The sequence below is a fragment of the Talpa occidentalis genome, unplaced genomic scaffold (assembly GCF_014898055.3).
Source record: "Talpa occidentalis isolate TD23 unplaced genomic scaffold, MPIMG_talOcc4v2.1 talOcc4.6, whole genome shotgun sequence".
NCBI classification, from domain to species: domain Eukaryota; kingdom Metazoa; phylum Chordata; class Mammalia; order Eulipotyphla; family Talpidae; genus Talpa; species Talpa occidentalis.
In genome coordinates, this window is record NW_023604972.1 from 43,373,263 (window position 1) to 43,390,640 (window position 17,378).

The window sequence follows — 17,378 nt, forward strand, 5'->3', positions numbered from 1 at the left end:
TCTATTAATAACTCACGGTACCAATAGAAAATTCCCAAGTAAACACATTTTTATTTTGTTTTAAAAATAAATTTATTTTATTACATGGTAATATTGACAGTTTATATAAACAAGGTTATTTAGTATGTGTAAAACAATTATAAAATACATTTTAAAAAGTTTTAACCTCAGGTTTTTTTTTTTTATAGAGGCATGTTTATTTATTTATTTATTTATTATTTGTTTGTTTATACATGCACTGGGTACAGTCAGAAGCGCGGGAGGGTGAGAGAATTCACAAGGCCAGAGTAGGGAGCAGAGCAGGCAGAAGGACTGAAGTACACTGCTGAGGGGAGCAGCGGGCAGCAGGAGAGGTCTGCGCGCCATGTGGGACCCTCCTCCGGTGGCCTGGGAGCAGCTGGGGATCGAACTGGCGCCGCAGAGGCCGCGGGCAGCTTCGCAGCCCAGCGCTCAACCGCTGTGCCACCGGGGAGGCCCAACCTCAGTTTTTTTTTCTTTAAACCAGATCTATTAAATTTCAAGAGATACCATTAGCATTTTAGTATTAGAACAAAATCTTCAAGCATGAATTGACTTGAGAGAGTCCATTGGTTGGCCAAATTTGGTTCAGGAATATTTACAGTATTGAGGATTTATTTGTTTTTAAATGCTCTAACAAGCATTTGTAAAGCCATCATAGAAGCAAGGAAGACTGAGAAAAAGAAAGGGCATATGTGAACCCAGAAACTTAAAAATAGAGCATCTACAACATAAATCTGTTGGAATGATCCTGTTTCAAGGATGGTCATTAACAGGAGACGATATCGATTTAGAAAATGATCAGTTGTTTGAGTTAGCTCTTGACATGGGAGCTCTTTCTGTGTTATATGTAAGCATAGACACTGTCTCATTCTCAACATCCTGTGTGATAGAAGGTACAATCTACCTTTCTTTTGAATTCCCTGCTACACATTGTGTATGGTGTCTACACTGTACATAAAATTTACAGATCCCAGAAAAGAAACTGCTTGATTGATCAGCAATAAAACCAACATACAACAACACAGAGACACCTTCCATTGGTGTTTGTAAATGATCTACCCAGTCAACGAAAAAAGACTATAGTCTGTGGAATATTGGCCATATGTAGATTTTGCTTTTTCAGATTTTAAAGTGTTTATTAAATATATATGGAGATGAAAGAGCATTTGGCAAGATGGCTGCAAGCAATAAATGACTATAGTCATGATTTCATTACACTAAATTTACCTGAGAGCTATTACAGATAGTTTTCTTAGAACAAATTGAAGAAATATGACCACAATCTGGCTCTGCCTGCACTCTAGTATCCTCTCACTAGTCATTACCTTGGAATAAACAGCTTCTTCTGGTGCTATAATTTATGTGTTCATGAGCATTAACACTTACCTGGACTTGAAGATTGACAGGCATTTACTTTCCATTTTTATCCATTACCCTAGCTATGGGATAAATTTGTTTGCTTTGAAAATGTAAGAATTTATTCATGTCACTGAGAATTTATACAGGAGCAAAAAACAAAACAAAACAAAACAAAACATGATAAAAGCCAATGCTATGGAAAGCATGAAGGCAAAGGAAGACAGGCCAAGACTGCATCCTGAGTTTCTGCAGAAAATGACCAGAAAATCTCATTCATGGTAAAATGTAGCTCAGTATGAAATTCTGGGTTATAAAATTAACAGAGATGATGGCCAAAAGGATAGACTCTGAACTTGGGTAAATCTTGGTTCCAACTCTACCTTTCCTAATTATAAATCTGGGGTAGATTATTTAAATTCTTTGGGCCTGTTTTCATACATGGAAAATGAAAATCATAATATGTATTTCACAGGCTCTTGCAAGGATTAAATGAAATAATATATTTCAAACTCTTAGCACATGTTATGTGTTCAATAAATGTTTATTATTAATTCAGTTCCCAAACTCTAAACTCCTTCCTCTTTTTCTTTTTTTTGTTTGACTAGTAATCCTGGTCACAAAACTTAATTTGGGAATTTACTATAATTCCCCTTCTTAATTGGGTGATTTTTCCCAATTACTCAAAAATAATAAAATTATGTATTATTATTATAAAAACAATAGTAAACAACACAAACTTTACAAGCAAAAAGTAAATACATTATTTGAAATTCATTTCAGCTAGCAGTTTTCCTGAGACACAGTCCATCCATTTTCAAATGAGCAAGCCAGCCTGGAGGTACCTTCATAGCCTATAGGAATTAAAATGAAAAAGAGAGAGAGAAAAAAAGAACATACCATTGAAAAGGAATGTAACATACAACTAAGAAAAAATCTGGAGAGCCTGTATTCTGCTTTCAATTCCTTAGAGTAATCCTTGTATTGTTAAGAGAATACTGTAATTCCTTGATACCCCATTAATCTGCTGGGAGTTTCTGAGAAAGAAGATTCTTTGTTACTGCTGAAAGAGCTAGGAAAGCCACAGCTCTCTCTTGCTGGACGTAAACAAGGAAGCAAGCGGCTCCAATTGCTGCTGGCATCTGTTATGACTTAAGATGTCCTAGCCAACGATGAAGTCAACTCTTCAAACAGTGAGCAGCAAAAGAAAAAAAAAAAAAAAAAAAGCTTGAAAAAGTGTTTCCCTGAGTTGGTGCCCCTGGTTCAACTACATATGAAGATGACCTTTCTTTCTAACTGCCAGCTCATGTGAGCCAACACATTTTCATCATCTTAAACAAGCTTGATGGGTTAGATGCTGTGATAGGCCAAAGTTCCTGGGCTGATTATGCTAGTTATACTCCGGAGGCTGTCCTCTACCCTGTTCTGTGCGTGCTGCTGGGGACTGATGCTACAGATTGCATCACATAGGCTCTCTGACCCCCAGGTTCAGGTTCTGGTTTGAACTTGGCTGAAGGTCTGGAGGCAGGAGGAAAGCCAGGGCTATTTATCTCCAGTCCTCACCTCCTTCCTTGCTTAGATTCCAGGCAGCTATATCTGTCTGCAATTATAGCCCCTGAGGGGGGGGTAGATGAGTGTCTCAGACACGGTAACACTTCCTCCAGGCTTTGGAAGCAAATGCCTCTTGCCACAGCTAGACTCCAAAAGCCTCACGTTTCTGAGGATTCCCTCAACCCTGTTCTCCCAGCCTCTTCATCAAAATCTTGTCATTTCATCTTCTGAGAAGATCTGTGAGTCTTGCTATGATCCTAACTAATACAACATTTAAAGAGCACAGAACAGTGCTTGGCGTATGGTAAATGCTCAATAAATGTGGTCATTATTAAAACATTGCTATTGTTTTTACCTTTCAATATAAGGTGTCTAAACAAAAATAGTTCTCTCTTATGCCCCCAAATGAGGCAGGAAATGTAAAATAAACACCACCACCATGTGGAATTAGAAAGCAGACTGATCCCAGTATATTAGAAAAAGTATACAAAGTCCTCTCTCCTAAATGCCTTTCTCTGTGGTCAACATGCAAAGATAGAATTTATTATATTTGGTTTCAGATTCTATGGGAAAATGTCAATTTTTAGACTTTTAAAACATAATCAAGTCCAATCAATGGTTTACTAGATTCAGTTAAGCCCCATTTCACCAAATAAATGTCACCAGAATAGTTTTTCATCCACCAAGTTTATCACACTTACCATTAAACAATACTAGTCTCTTGAATATCTTCATTTATAGGAGTTATATCTTTACCCAGAGTTTCCATTTCTTCTTCTTTCTTCCTCCTTTTACGACGTTTCCTAAGAGGACTTAGAAAATAAAGTATCAAAATGAGCCTGTTAGTTCACGTGAATACAAAATGAATCATTAAGAGGGCCTATGACTTCATCTCTACACCAAAATACACAGGTTCCCTTTTTCCTTAAATATTTTAGAGTCTCACTTACCCCATCTCTCTCTAGTCTCAAATGATAGCTCTATAGGCAGTAGTGTGGACAGGGTATAATTTCTAAATAGTAATAAACGATATCTGTTGTTGATGGAGCTTGGCTAGCACAAACGAATTTTCTCAGGCCAAGTTATTTTACGAAATAGCCTGATACACATTATGTAATATGAAATGAGAGAAAGTTTACATGGAAAATAGACATTAGAAAATCAAGAGAGTGAAGGGAGTCTTTAGATATGTCAATTAAGCTTTTAGATGCATCAGTGAATACATGTGTTAGGTATTCTGGACTGCAATCCAGTTTTCTTAAACTATTGTTCAAAAATAATGTAATAAAATTGGTGTGAAGAAATTAACATTTTTCAGCTGTGCCCCAATCTTGGCATTGTAAAATCTCCTTTTTCATAAACAAAGGGAAACAATAAATCAATGTTATCACAGAAGTTTTACATGACTATAGATTACATGGTTTATTTCAGAGAAAATCAAATTAAAGTTTAATGATGTTAAGAAATTTTTCCAAGATCTCAAAGAAATTTAATGATACAAAAGTCAAAGACTCTAGATCCCAGGTGACTCTGCAGATGCTGTTCTCGCAGCAACACTGAGAAGAAGGAATCACAGCCCCTCCCTCCAGTGTGTACAATGGGCAAAGTAAATGTAATAGGTAAAACTTGTTTCAAAACAAGATGCTGCCTTTTAAGAAAATACAGTTTTAGTACTCTCTGTGGGAGTCCTTGTCTGATAAAAAACATAGTGGGTTTCCAAAAGAAACTAACCTAAGAGTTGTAGCAAGCTACTCTATTTCAGAATAAAAGCAAAGGTCTTCTTAATTACCAAAGTCATTGTTGGTTATATAATGAAAAGTAAAGACAGAAAAAATAGTGTAATCATCTTTTGTAGATAAAATTTATTATTTTAATGTGGCCAAGAAAAAAAATGTTTTCGTTTGTTTCTATCTTTAAAAGTTATTGTGACAGTTTAAGAAAGTCAAAGCCTTGTCTATTTGCTAGCTCACATAAGACTTTAAGACTAAAGAATTGGCCTCATCTTACTGAGGTATAATTGACATCACATTGTATTAGTCTTAGATATACAACATTGTGATTTGATATATGTATATACTGTGGAATGGTTACTACAATACACTTAGTTTATATACATCATCACACCCAGTTACATAATATTTTTCTTGTAATGAAAAATTTTTAAATGACTGTCTTAGAAGAATACAAACAAATGTAAATATATTAAACTAAAAAGCTTCTGCATAGTGAAAGAAATCATTAAAATGAAAAGGCAACATACCTAATGGGAGAATATATTTGTGAATAATATATTAGACAAATGGTTAAAATCCAAAATATACAAACAACTCATACAATTCAACAATAGAAAAACATATAACTCAGTTAAAAAATGGATATTTCACCCAAGGATAGACAGTTCACCAGAGAAGATGTGCAGATAGCCAAAAGACACATGAAAAGATGATCTACCTTGCTGATCATTAGGAAAATAAAAATCAAAACCACAATTAGAGTTCACCTCACACCAGTTAGAATGACTGTGACCATAAAATCAAGAAATAACAACTGTTGGCAAGGATGTGGAGAAAAAGGGACCCTCGTGCACTGTTGGTAGGAATGTATATTGGTGTAACCACTATGGAAAACAGTAAGGAGGTTACAAAAAAAGAATAGAATTACCATATGATCCAGTAATCCCTCTTCTAGGTAGTTATCTAAAGGATATGAAAAAACTAATTTGAAAAAACATGTGTTCTCTTATGTTCAATGTAGCACTATTCACAATCCCCCAAATCTGGAATCAAACCAAGTGCCCAACAATGGATAAGTGGCTACAGATGTTATATGTATATATAGCAGATATAACTGAATAGATTAATATTCAGCCATAAAAAATATAGTAATCTATTCAGCCATAAAAATAAAGATGAAATCTTCAATTTGCAATTAACATTGATGGAACTTGAGGGAATTATGCTAAGTGAATGAAGTCATAAGGAAAAAGACAAATGCCACATGCTTTCACCCATTTGTGGAATATATAAGAAAAAAACCAACCCTTAGACTTTGACCACAGAATGGTGGTTCTCAAAAAGGAATGGAGGGGGATGAGGAGAGTTTTATTACAAATAAAAACTTCATATAAATGATGACAAACCTTGATCATGTGGTTTATTCTCTAAGCAAAAAGGAAAGAGAAAAGGTAGGGAGAAGGGAAAGAAGGGGGGGGGGAATGAGCCAAATACGATTACTCAGATTTACTTAAAATTAATTTCAAAATACTTACTGACAGCATATGCAGGCACCGACCACCAAGATGATAAAAATTACCATAACTGCTATCAAACAAATCACCAAAACCTGCCCTCTATCTTCTCTTAGATAAAACAAGTCAACTCTCTCACATCTTGCCCCAGCATAGCCTTCATCACAGCTAGAAAAATAAAACAAGAAGAAAAATAAAACAATGTAAAATAAACAATAATTTTAGGAATCTAATATTTTTTAAGAAATTGAGACTTCATTTCTTGGAATTAATAAAGGACACAATTTCTTCAAAGAAAAATAAAAACTGTATGCTACTGTGCATGAATAACTTCACTATCTTTGCTGAAAATCTGTCATCACTTGAACATTATTAAAAATATGTCTCATATAAATAAGCAGAGATGATAGCAATTTACTAAAATTTATTTTGAAATTTTAGATTCTGGGTGTGAAAAGGAGGGGATAATAAGTTATCTTTCACAGCACTCCCAAATGTTTAAATACTTCCACGAGAAGAACTTTAAAACTCCCCAGGATTTCTCACTTCATCATAGGGCAATATAAACAGTCTCAAAGTGCCTATGCTCTGTTATTATAAATCTAAAAAGTTTTATAAATATATATACTGTTTTATATGATCAAAACAGTAATGTATGTGAAAGCTCGTAGACTTGTGTCCAAATGTAAAAAACTCCATAAAGGCCTTTATTCTATGTGATTAATTCATATTTTTTCCTCTCTCTCACCCCCTTCTCTTTGTTTCTTTGTAACTAACACCCATAAGTTCTAAGAGCCATACTGCTGACAGAGGTCACAGACTAGGTAATGCTCTTTCTTCCATTGCTCTGATTGTCACCCTAACCACATCTTCTTAAATTAAAATAGTACATTGTATCCGCTGTTTCCTTCACCTGATCCTCCAAGTCCACATTTTCATTCCATTCCCGCCACTCTCCTCAAAATGACCTTCTTAAAGTACAGTGACCAGAAATCAACAGGTCATCACTTCCTTCATTCTCTCAACTGTCCATCAATACAAACTTAGGATTCACCTCCACTGAGCAGATGCCCCAGGTTTGAGGTTACAGTTATAGAAACATTTGATCAAGTCAAGACTTGCCTGATTGACACTCAAGGACCTGAAGGCTCAGTGATTTGGAGACCATAGGTAATATTTCCTGAATTATATCAGATGCTTAAATGGTAAATATAGCAGGTCTCAGGACATTTTAAAACCAAAATTATATGGTGTAATATCAGTACCTTTGCATTAGCAAACATGCTAATGCATGTTTTTTCTTCTTAGACTCACTCAAAACACAGAGAGGTGCTGGTCATATACATTTTTATTGAAATCTCAAAAAGATGAAATTATGCTTCTGGAAAAGATTTCTGTGCAATCTCATATTTGTTATTGTTGGTGTTTTCTTTTTTATTACCAGGCCATTTATGTTTGGTAAGAGCCAAGTCAGTTAACTGCCACCAAGTCTGTATTTCTCAAGAAAGGAGATCTTGTAATACCATAAATGTAGCTATTATAACACTTCAAAAGATAAGAAAAACTCAGCCACAACCATCAATTAAAAGGTGAGGCTCAATGAAAGCAAAGATGCCTAATAACATCTAGCAAAAGAACCCAGATGAAGAGGGAACATTATTTACTGCCAGGTACCCAGGGATCTTCACAATAAAATGAATAAATATCTCAAAGTATCAGGAATATGTTGCACATAGAACAGGAACTGGGAGGGAAATATCACTTTTAAAATTGCATGTGTGGAGATTTTTTTTTTTTTTATAAATTTTATTGTTATATTCCCCATACAATTGCCGCCCCCCATTCTGACCCCAATAGGGTCATAATACCTTACAAATACAGCTTCTTCCAATTAGCTTAAATGTTTCTCTAACAAATTTATTAAATATGACATTTTTAAACAATAGCTTTTTTCCCATAAAATAGACAGCAATTACTTGCTGCTCTTTTAGAATGCTTTTCTAATTTTAAACTCTGGTTGCATTCCTTAGCCCTGCTTTAACTGAAATTTTCATTAAATTTTTTCTTTTTTTAATTTATTTTTATTTATTTATGCATACAAGAGCTGGCATGTAGGCCAGAGGTGTCTCTGGTGTCTCACCAGAGACAGAGTGGGGAGCAGAACAGGCAGATCTACTGAAACACACTGTGGAGGGGAGCAGCAGGTGAGACAGGAGAGGTCTGCCGTGCCATGTGGATAGCTCCCTGGCCAGGATTGAACTCATGCTGTAGTGAATGGTGATATATAATAGTGCTGAGACTTTAACCCCTGCACCACTAGGAAGACCCTACTAAATAGTACTTCTTGCCAGTTATAACGCAGTGGAGCCATACTAGAAGATGAAGCCTTCACACAGTTACTTGTAATACTCCCGTGATATTTTACTTCTCATCAAACAAATAACATGCCATCTGGTCATCATTTTTAATCTGTATGTGTATCTGTTATGGGAGAGCATGAGGCAAGGCTGAAAGATCCTCATACATATTTATTAAAAGCTGAATGAGTGAGCTTTTATCTATCAAACAAATTTAAAACATCTTTTATTTTAAAGAATTTTTAAGAATTTCTTGTCCCTGAGGACTCTGCAAAGTCAGGAACTGAGATCACCAACTGAAATAATTACCAGACACTCTTATAAGAGATTTATAAGTATTAACCCAACTGATCCTTATAACAACTTTAGAGGTAAGCACGATTATAGATCCCATTTTATAGATGGAGAACTGAGGTATAGAAAAGTTAAGTGAATTGGACTGCAATTTAAAAACAGGAGAATGACTAATTAAGTTCATGCCCTGGATCAGAATAACACTGCTTAACAAATTGTGTTGTATAAATAAATAAAAATGATATATCTGGATACAGTCTCCATTCCAAGAAAATATTAACAAGACTACCAGAAAATTTGAGTTATTTGCAATATACTTTTTGTTTTCTTTACATAAAAAACAGGAATCCACAATCTTCTGTGATCGCCAGCAAAAAGATTTACTTCTGGTTTCCTAAGATGAGTAGTCACCAATGACATGACAGTTTTGTCTGAATTTCTGCTACATTAAGTACTTACAACGCCAGGCATTGGTTAAACATCTCCCACTCATCTCAATGGTACATCATATGGAAAATTTGCTCTGTGTTGAATATCATGAGATATTAGTTTCCAACACGTCAGAGAAAGACAGTACTTTCCCTCTTTATAGATGATAAAATTAAGACTCAGGAGAGGTAAATGAGCCATTGCTAGCACTGCTTATAATGGGTGGAAATAAAATTTTAACAAATGTCTGTTGGACTCCCAAATCTCTGTCCTGTCTCCCATGCTTTTCTACGTCCCATTCATTCTGTGTCACTCCCAGTTAGATGTTCCTATTTCATATTAAGGCCTGGGTTCTGGCATTAACATAGCCTTGGATGGACCACGACAGGAGGACTTATTCAGTTATTTCTCCAGCATTTCTTGAGCACTTAATAAATTCCAGGCACATACTTGGTTCTAGAACACACAAAATAAAAAACCGTGGCCCCTGCCCTTAGTAGCTCACAGTCACACAAAGAAACAGGCAGTTCAGCTATGGAGGAAAGAGCATCCCTAGAATGTGACTGGCAGACAGAGAAGGCTATCTAACTCCTACTCCGGCATGTGTCTCAGGAGAAGTCAGTGTGGGGGTCCAGAAAGGGCTGATGTTTGAGTTGCACCTTAGAACATGACTAAGAATAAACTTTCCAGACTGTGAGAAGAGCTTGTGTAATAACCCATAGAATGGAATGCATATTTAAAAAAAATTAAAAATAAGTTAAAAAAAAGAATGGAATATCAAATTCTAGAGGAACATCGGGAACAGGGTGAGAGATATAGCCTTAGGGTTAGGCCAGGATTAGAAGAGCTGTGGAACCAAGGAAATGAATTTTAACCTCTGACTGAAAGGGACAAGCTTGTATTGATTTATATTCCACACTACCTGTGATTTAGAAGGCAGCAATATTAAAGAACAACAGTCTGCACACACAGGGATCAGTAAGGAAATGTGCCAGGTTAAAGGGCATCAATATTTTTAAAACTTAATATAGCTTCCTAAGCCAGTGAGCAATTAAATGATTTTTTTAATTAGCTGTATATTTCCCAGCACATGCTTAGGCTCGTTTGCCTTATCCCTTTACACTAGCAATTCTATTCCTCTCTGAATACTACCCATGTGTTTTATTTTTAAAACTAAACTTAATTATAATTGAATTTTGAGGAAGTCCATGACCCTTAAATGATCTACTTAAATAGAATGTGTTACCACTACTCAGACATACTTAAGGAAAAAAATATATACTGGGAGAAACACAGAGACTAACATAAACATTGTATGAACTTTAGGTCAAAATTATATTTTAAAAATCCCCTTGCTCCTCTACGGGGAAAGGGCTTGGGGACACATCTGCTTAAAAGAAAGTAAAATATGCAAAAAGGTTTGTGCCTGAGTAAAATTAAAAGTGAACTCTTAATCTTCTATGAGTTAGAAAGAGAATTTGTCACTTTCTTTGCTGTAGCAAACAGGCTTTGTGAATCTTTTCTTATAAATAGAATCAATTTCCTTGCCCTTAATTGACACCTGCAAAAAAAAGTAACTTTTAATTTGGCAGGAATTCCTTCATATTTACATTAACTTCAAACCACACAACACATGCCAAAAGAATTTGTTTCCATTGGAACCACCTGGTGGATTATTTGAGCTGAAACGCACCCTAACACTGGACAGAATCAGTTTGGCTTGCGTAAGGCAGCAGAAGACACGGCCCTGCCTGGAAGCAGATCTGGACTTTCTCACAAGCTCATATTTCAGGAGGAAAGTGTGTGTCAGTTTCTCCACAAGGAGCTGCCCAAGCGCCCCTAAACACATGCCCAGAGGCTGGACCAGGCAGAAATGTGTCCCGACAGATGGCTTGGTTAGCTCAGACTTTCCAGTGCTGGCAAACCCCAGGTGGCGCCATGCTGCGCCCCGTTACTTGCTGTCTTGGGGGGCTCCACTTACACGCAGGAGGGCGTCTGCTCAGCCACCACGAAGCGACATTTCCCTTTGATGCAGTAATGTTTGTATTGTTTGGGGCACCTAGAGAAGTGGCCTCTTCGCTTTGATTGTGTGGTAGTAGCTGAAAAAGGAGAAAAAGTTCAATGAACCAACGCACTTGAAATACACATTTCTAAGTAGGATCACTTTCCTGTGATCCTTTGTTAGTTCGCTCTGTAGAATATTCCCCGATCTCGTTTTTCCTTCTCTACATACTGGATAAAAGACTTTAGTGACCCCAAAATAGCTCTCGAGATTGAGTAATGAGGACTAAGGTGGGAATATTTCATGTTTTAATTCAGTTCTATGACCTCAGTATCTCTCAAATGTGGTATATACAGGGTCTAGTTGTGATAAGAGATAAAGCTATTCTTTCCAAGAAGATTATCAGTGCTGCAAGGTTGAAGGCATTGAAAAGAAGTTTTTTTTTTTTTTTTTCCTTTTCTTTTTGTTTCTTTTCTTTGGGTTTTTAACTTAACCACTTACATAGCATTTACTCAGTAACAGATGCCGGTCTATATACCTTTTACGTATTAACTCATTTAATGCTGGTAACAGCCATGTGAGGTCATCTTCATTCTAATCTCTATTTAAGGATGAGCAACAACACAGAGAGGTTGTCACCTTCCTTGGATGGCACAGCTAGTCAGTGGCAGAGCTGCAACTCTAGCCCAGGGTGTTTCACTCCAGAGTCTACATTCTCAGCCTTTCCGCTATGATGCTCTATTAAGCCCCGTGATTAGCAGGTAGCTGTCCTATGCTCTTAGTCTGATGTGCCCAGAAGTCACGCTTGCCTGAATGAGAGATTATCCCTCTCTCTGGATGCTGGGTGGTTTCATTTGCCCCAAAGGAGAAGGAAAATATTGGAAGCTTCATACCCAGGATTTCAATTCTGCACTGACTTCCTCATCTTTTCTTAAAATCTTAATTGCCTAATTTTCTAATGGGGGACAGCAGTATGTAGCAATTTCCTTATCATTTACAGGGAGAACCTTTCAATAAATCAGGGTTGTCAAGAAGAGTAGAGAAATACTAAATAGCTATTCTATGTGTTGACTCACGGCCCACAACCAGAGAAACAGCTAAGTAGCAGCTCAGCTCAGGGTCAGACTGTCCACATAGACAGAATCACCAAGAACCTATAGGACTCGGACGCATGTGGGGCTGGAAAGATCAGTGTTCACTTCCAAAGGGAACTTGACATTAGGTTTGGCATGGTACCTGCAATTCCAATGACATTACACAACACTTTTATTAATAGCATGACTAATTGCTAAACTTCTTAATATTATGAAATGGGTAAACACACACACACACACACACACACACCTATAATGGGTATAACTGCCCAAGAGCCAGGAGAGAAGCATTGCAAAGAGCCTATGGATACACAGCACATTCCTATGATGTCAGGTCACAGCACCAAGTTTCAAGGGGTGGCAGAATATTGCTGAGGAACTGGCTGACCTGGTTTTGGTCCCGGACTTGATAACCAGCCATGTTCACTGATGGTACATGCCAGATGTTTGTTTCCATGCACGCCAAACAGTGAAAGTCTTACTGAAACTTCTCCCAGAAATAAGTGCAAAGTATCACAAGGGCAATGACTTGTAGATTTAATAGAGGTCAGTAAAATATCATTCAGCTTCTGTCTTTAAATACTTTCTATTTCCAGAGCCCTGTAGTAGGCATTGCAAAAAGATTAAAAAAAAAAAAAGAATATCCTGTCTATCTGAATTTGTACGATAGAACAAATTCAAGAGAATAATAAGTAACCAGTGAAAACCATAGTAATTCTACAAACAGTGCAGAACATTGGAAAGGGTGGAAAGAACACTGATTGGAAAGGAAATTAGTATTTTATTTTCAGTTCCGCCTTTCTCTTGTCCTATGGGTGTGGGCAAGCCAAGAAACCTCTCTAAGCCTCAGTCTCCTCATATGTACACTGCTAAATGGAAACAGGTACCTAAGGAGTTGTTAAGAAGCTCACATAAAAAATATTTCTGAATATTTGTAGCAGAGTGCCTGGCATAGTAAAATCCCCACTAAATAAATTTATTGTAGAATTTTAGAAAAAAATCTTGACAATTCTAAGAGAAATCTTGTATCAATACAGAGTGCCTATGGAATTAAAAAAAAATTCTGGAAAATGCAAACTTTTTTAAGAAAGAATTGAGCAAGCAATGGGATAATGGAGAATGTCAAGAGTAAAAGTACAGTGGCAGGCAAGTGTAAGCCTACTTCACGGAGTGGAAAGCAGATTTAAAGACTTGGAAGGAGATGATGGAAAACAGTCAAGGATGGCTGCTAATCAAGTTAGAGACCTCAAACATCAGTAGGCTGAGGAGTTTATATTTGAAATACAAGTCAAGAGAAAGCTGAATAAGTTCTTATGGGTTGAATAACTGGTATACATAAAAACCAAACAGTAAAGCATTTTATTGATGTATTAGGTAGGGGATTGCAGACTGGATTAGTGCAGACAGATGCTGGGGTAAGGAGAAAACCAGGGCATACTGGAGCCATGCAGACATCTGCGATGTTGCACCTGCGCAGGAGAATGCAGGGCAAGGAGATGAACTTAAGAGGCAGTAAAATTTAGCAACAGAGATGCCGTGTTCCAGAAATACCTTCCAATTCTTTACAAAGTATATCTGCCTTTAAATATAACTCATATAGTACTATGTTCTGAACTTTAATAATTCCTCCTCTACTTGCTGTTTCCCCTTAAATATAGCCAATCTTTTAATAAACACCACAGAGGATGATACCAAAAATGCCTTAACCGTCAGTTGCTAGAAGAAGTGATTTGATCAGCCTCCATTCATCCAGGCAGCACAAGGAAATGGTTGCCAGGTCCTGTTTTGATTGCTCACAGAGCTCTCTCGTTTGGCAATTAAGCATGCATTTAAATATTCCTAGTATTATCTGGATTTAAATCCCCTCCATAACACCAAGCAGAAAACGTCCAGTGAGTTCTCCATAAAAATTTAAAATCTGGAGAAAAAACAAATCACACATACTACCCCCAAAAAAACTGATGGAATTCTCTCTTCATCTTTCATGGAACTAAGAAGGTTTTCCCTCTTTTGAAATACACATAAAATTTCAGATGCTTTCATCTAATACTCATCAATTTCACATTATCTGAAAATTGAACAGTAGTGAAAGCTAACATTTCATGCCTATCCTAAGACCTGATGACATGGGGCAGAGGGTGAGGCAATCCACATTTCCACTCCAGAGATGTTTATCAAGAAGAAGGAAAAGTTAATCCTATGACAGAAGCATTTAGTTCCATGTATTTTGTTTCTCTGTTGAGAAGAGAATGCAGGATCTGGAAAACGTAGTGGCCACAAAGACTACCCTGATACTTGGAGTAGTGGAATTTAATTGATCTTTTTTCCTCCTACCTTATTCTTTTCCAACCCATATTCACAAAAGTAAAATATCCCTCTGGGAGTAAATCTGTCCCACAAAGTTGCACTGAAATATTACATCCATTAGTAGACCAGGTCAAAACACAAATGAACCAGGGCCTCCCTGGTGGCACAAGGAGTTAAAAACTGCACTATGAAACTTTCCGCAGCTTCTGCAGCACAAGTTCGATCCCCGGCCAGGGAGCTACTCACATGGGCCGCTGCTCCCCTTAGCAGTGTATTTCAGTCAGTCTGCCTGTTCTTTTCCCCTCTCTGTCTCTGGTGAATCCTCTCACCCCTGCACCTCTGGCCTGTACCCCAATTCTAGTATGCCTAAATAAATAAATCTTAAAAAAAAAAAAACAACACAAAAATGAACCAGGTTAAAACACAAGCTCACAAGTGGATGGGCATGGGTAATACATCTCAATGGGTAATATAGCTCAGAATCTTATTCTAAGAGATAGTCAAAGGGATCAGAGGTAAAGACATCTTTCTTTGATTATAGGGGCAGATAGACAAGAAGTGATCTGTGGATAGTTGGATGAGGTGTGATAGGTTCTCTGGCGAAAATGACGTGGAGGAATACATTAGTCAAATGATTTAATTTCAATATGGCATTTTCCTGAGTTTGATGGATGGATTAAACAGCAGAGTTCTCAGTTTTTCTGTACATGATTCTTACTCACAAATCAAAAGAGACTTTGTGATGCCTTTGTGATTAAAAAAAAAAAAAAGACCTTCATAATTGATACTTTAGGTTTATTTATTTTTCATAGAACCATCATTTAACATGTCCCAACAATACTCATTACAAATCTAATGATTAAATAATGACATTAATATCACCAACTTTTCTGAAATCAACTCTTAGGATAACAGTACTCTGATTATTACAGTGCTTTTCTGTAATTCTTACCATAATGTTTTTAACCTCATAGTGTCTCTAGCCCCTTACTTAGACACTTAGCTCAATCTCTATATAAAATATTTAAAGGTGGTGGTAAATTTTGAAATAGAAGTCCCACAAGTTAACAAGGAGAGAATAAAGAAAACGCTTATAATTCATTTTCTCACATAGATATTTGACCTAAAAATACACGCACACACACACACACACACACACATATGAGAACTATTACACAAAAGAGTTTAAGTGGTTACAGAAGAGTTTGGAGAAAAGTTTCTTCCTAGTCTATGAAGTCAAACCTAAGACTTTAATATTCTAGTCCTTGACTCCCAGGCACCTTCCCACTAGGGGTTTCCTTATTTTACAACTTTCTTGAGCCAAGAGGTGAGGAAAAGTTTTATATTTTTCAGTTTAATTTTCCTTTTTTATCTTGCCAACTCTCTCCTTGAAACAAAGGAATTCAAATTCACAATGCCCTTGAAGAAGTGCAGAATTTGAAATTTTATTACAGTTGAAGATTCCCATTTGTCTTATATAAATGCTATTTCCTATGGAAATGTAAAAAGGTTGGTTACTCTAGGAAAAGAAAACTAGATCTCACAGATGGAGTTGTTAACCTTCTATGCTTTTAGAATATGCTGATACAAGAGGCTAATCAGACTAAATCAGTGTGTCCTTCACCTAGGAGGGCTGGTGTCAACTATTTTTTCACTTACAGTAGTGAGCTGCTCTTTTTCATTCTATTCCTTTAAGGAAAGAGGAGTCCAGTGTTGAAGTGTGACTGTGTTTGCACGTATTTAAAATTTTTCACGGCTGGGGTGAAACAATAAGTAATGGACAGAAAGAAAACAAATTTCCTTTTTTTTTTTTTTTTTTTTAAAGATTTATTTATTTATACAAGAACTGGGGTACAGGCCAGAGGCAGGGGAAGGGGAGAGAATTCACCAGAGACAGAGCAGGGAGAAGAACAGACAGACTGACTGAAAACACTGCTGAGGGGAGTAGCAGGTGAGACAGGAGAGGTCTGCCACGCCATGTGGGTAGCTCCCTGGCTGGCTGGGAAGCAAACCAGTGCTGCAGAGGCTGTAGACAGCTTCACAGTGCTGTGCACAACCCACTGTGCCACCAGGGAGTCCCTCCTTTTGTTTTTTTCAACAATTTTTCATTTCCTTTTGTTTTTTTCAACAGTTCAAGTTATGAAATTCTTTTGTGTATCATGTCTCACTTGCTCATTCTTCCTTGCTGTTTTTTTTTTAATCTCTTCAAATCTTCAACTCTTTTCCTCTTTATACTTCATTCCTGTGTGTTTCCTGGTCTTAACACATTCATCGTAACATCCCCAAATTTATATTTCCATCTCAAATCTCTTCTCTCCGAACCAACTGTCCCACTAACTCTCCAATTGGAGAACATTTCAAGTTAGCACTTCCAAATGACCCCTAATTCCCCTCTCAGCCTTCCCTTATCTCAGCAAGTGATGTCTCCATTGTTTCTGTTATTCAGGGCAAAAATCTTGGTTTCCACTTGACTCCTTTTTTTATTCTATACCCAATTTGTGAAGTTCTACACATTGTACTGAAAATATTTGCAGAGTCACCCTACTCTCTTCACTGCCCTGATCTAAGCCCCAAGTCATCATTGACCTATCTAGCTTACATCCTGAAAAATTAAGCTGGAAAATGTTTAGCACAGTCTACCTCTTACTTTTACCTGGAATTTTAAGGCAATGCTGTTATGTCAGCCTGTGAATGTGAAGGAACAATGGCAACAGGGCAGT

General features: G+C 36.9%; 1 protein-coding gene across 1 annotated transcript in view; it reads right to left on the reverse strand.

The window, feature by feature from the left end:
* Positions 1-536: 536 nt before the first annotated feature.
* The window catches only part of BTC (betacellulin), a 47,483-nt gene continuing 30,641 nt past the window's right edge, over positions 537-17,378 (reverse strand). Inside the window, exons 3-6 of the mRNA XM_037529592.2 lie at positions 11,237-11,354; positions 6,197-6,343; positions 3,630-3,740; positions 537-2,231 (exon numbers count right to left, since the gene is read on the reverse strand). Of these exons, the coding sequence (XP_037385489.1) occupies positions 3,632-3,740; positions 6,197-6,343; positions 11,237-11,354 (374 nt within the window). The 3' untranslated portion in view covers positions 537-2,231; positions 3,630-3,631. The remainder of the gene's footprint in view (positions 2,232-3,629; positions 3,741-6,196; positions 6,344-11,236; positions 11,355-17,378) is intronic.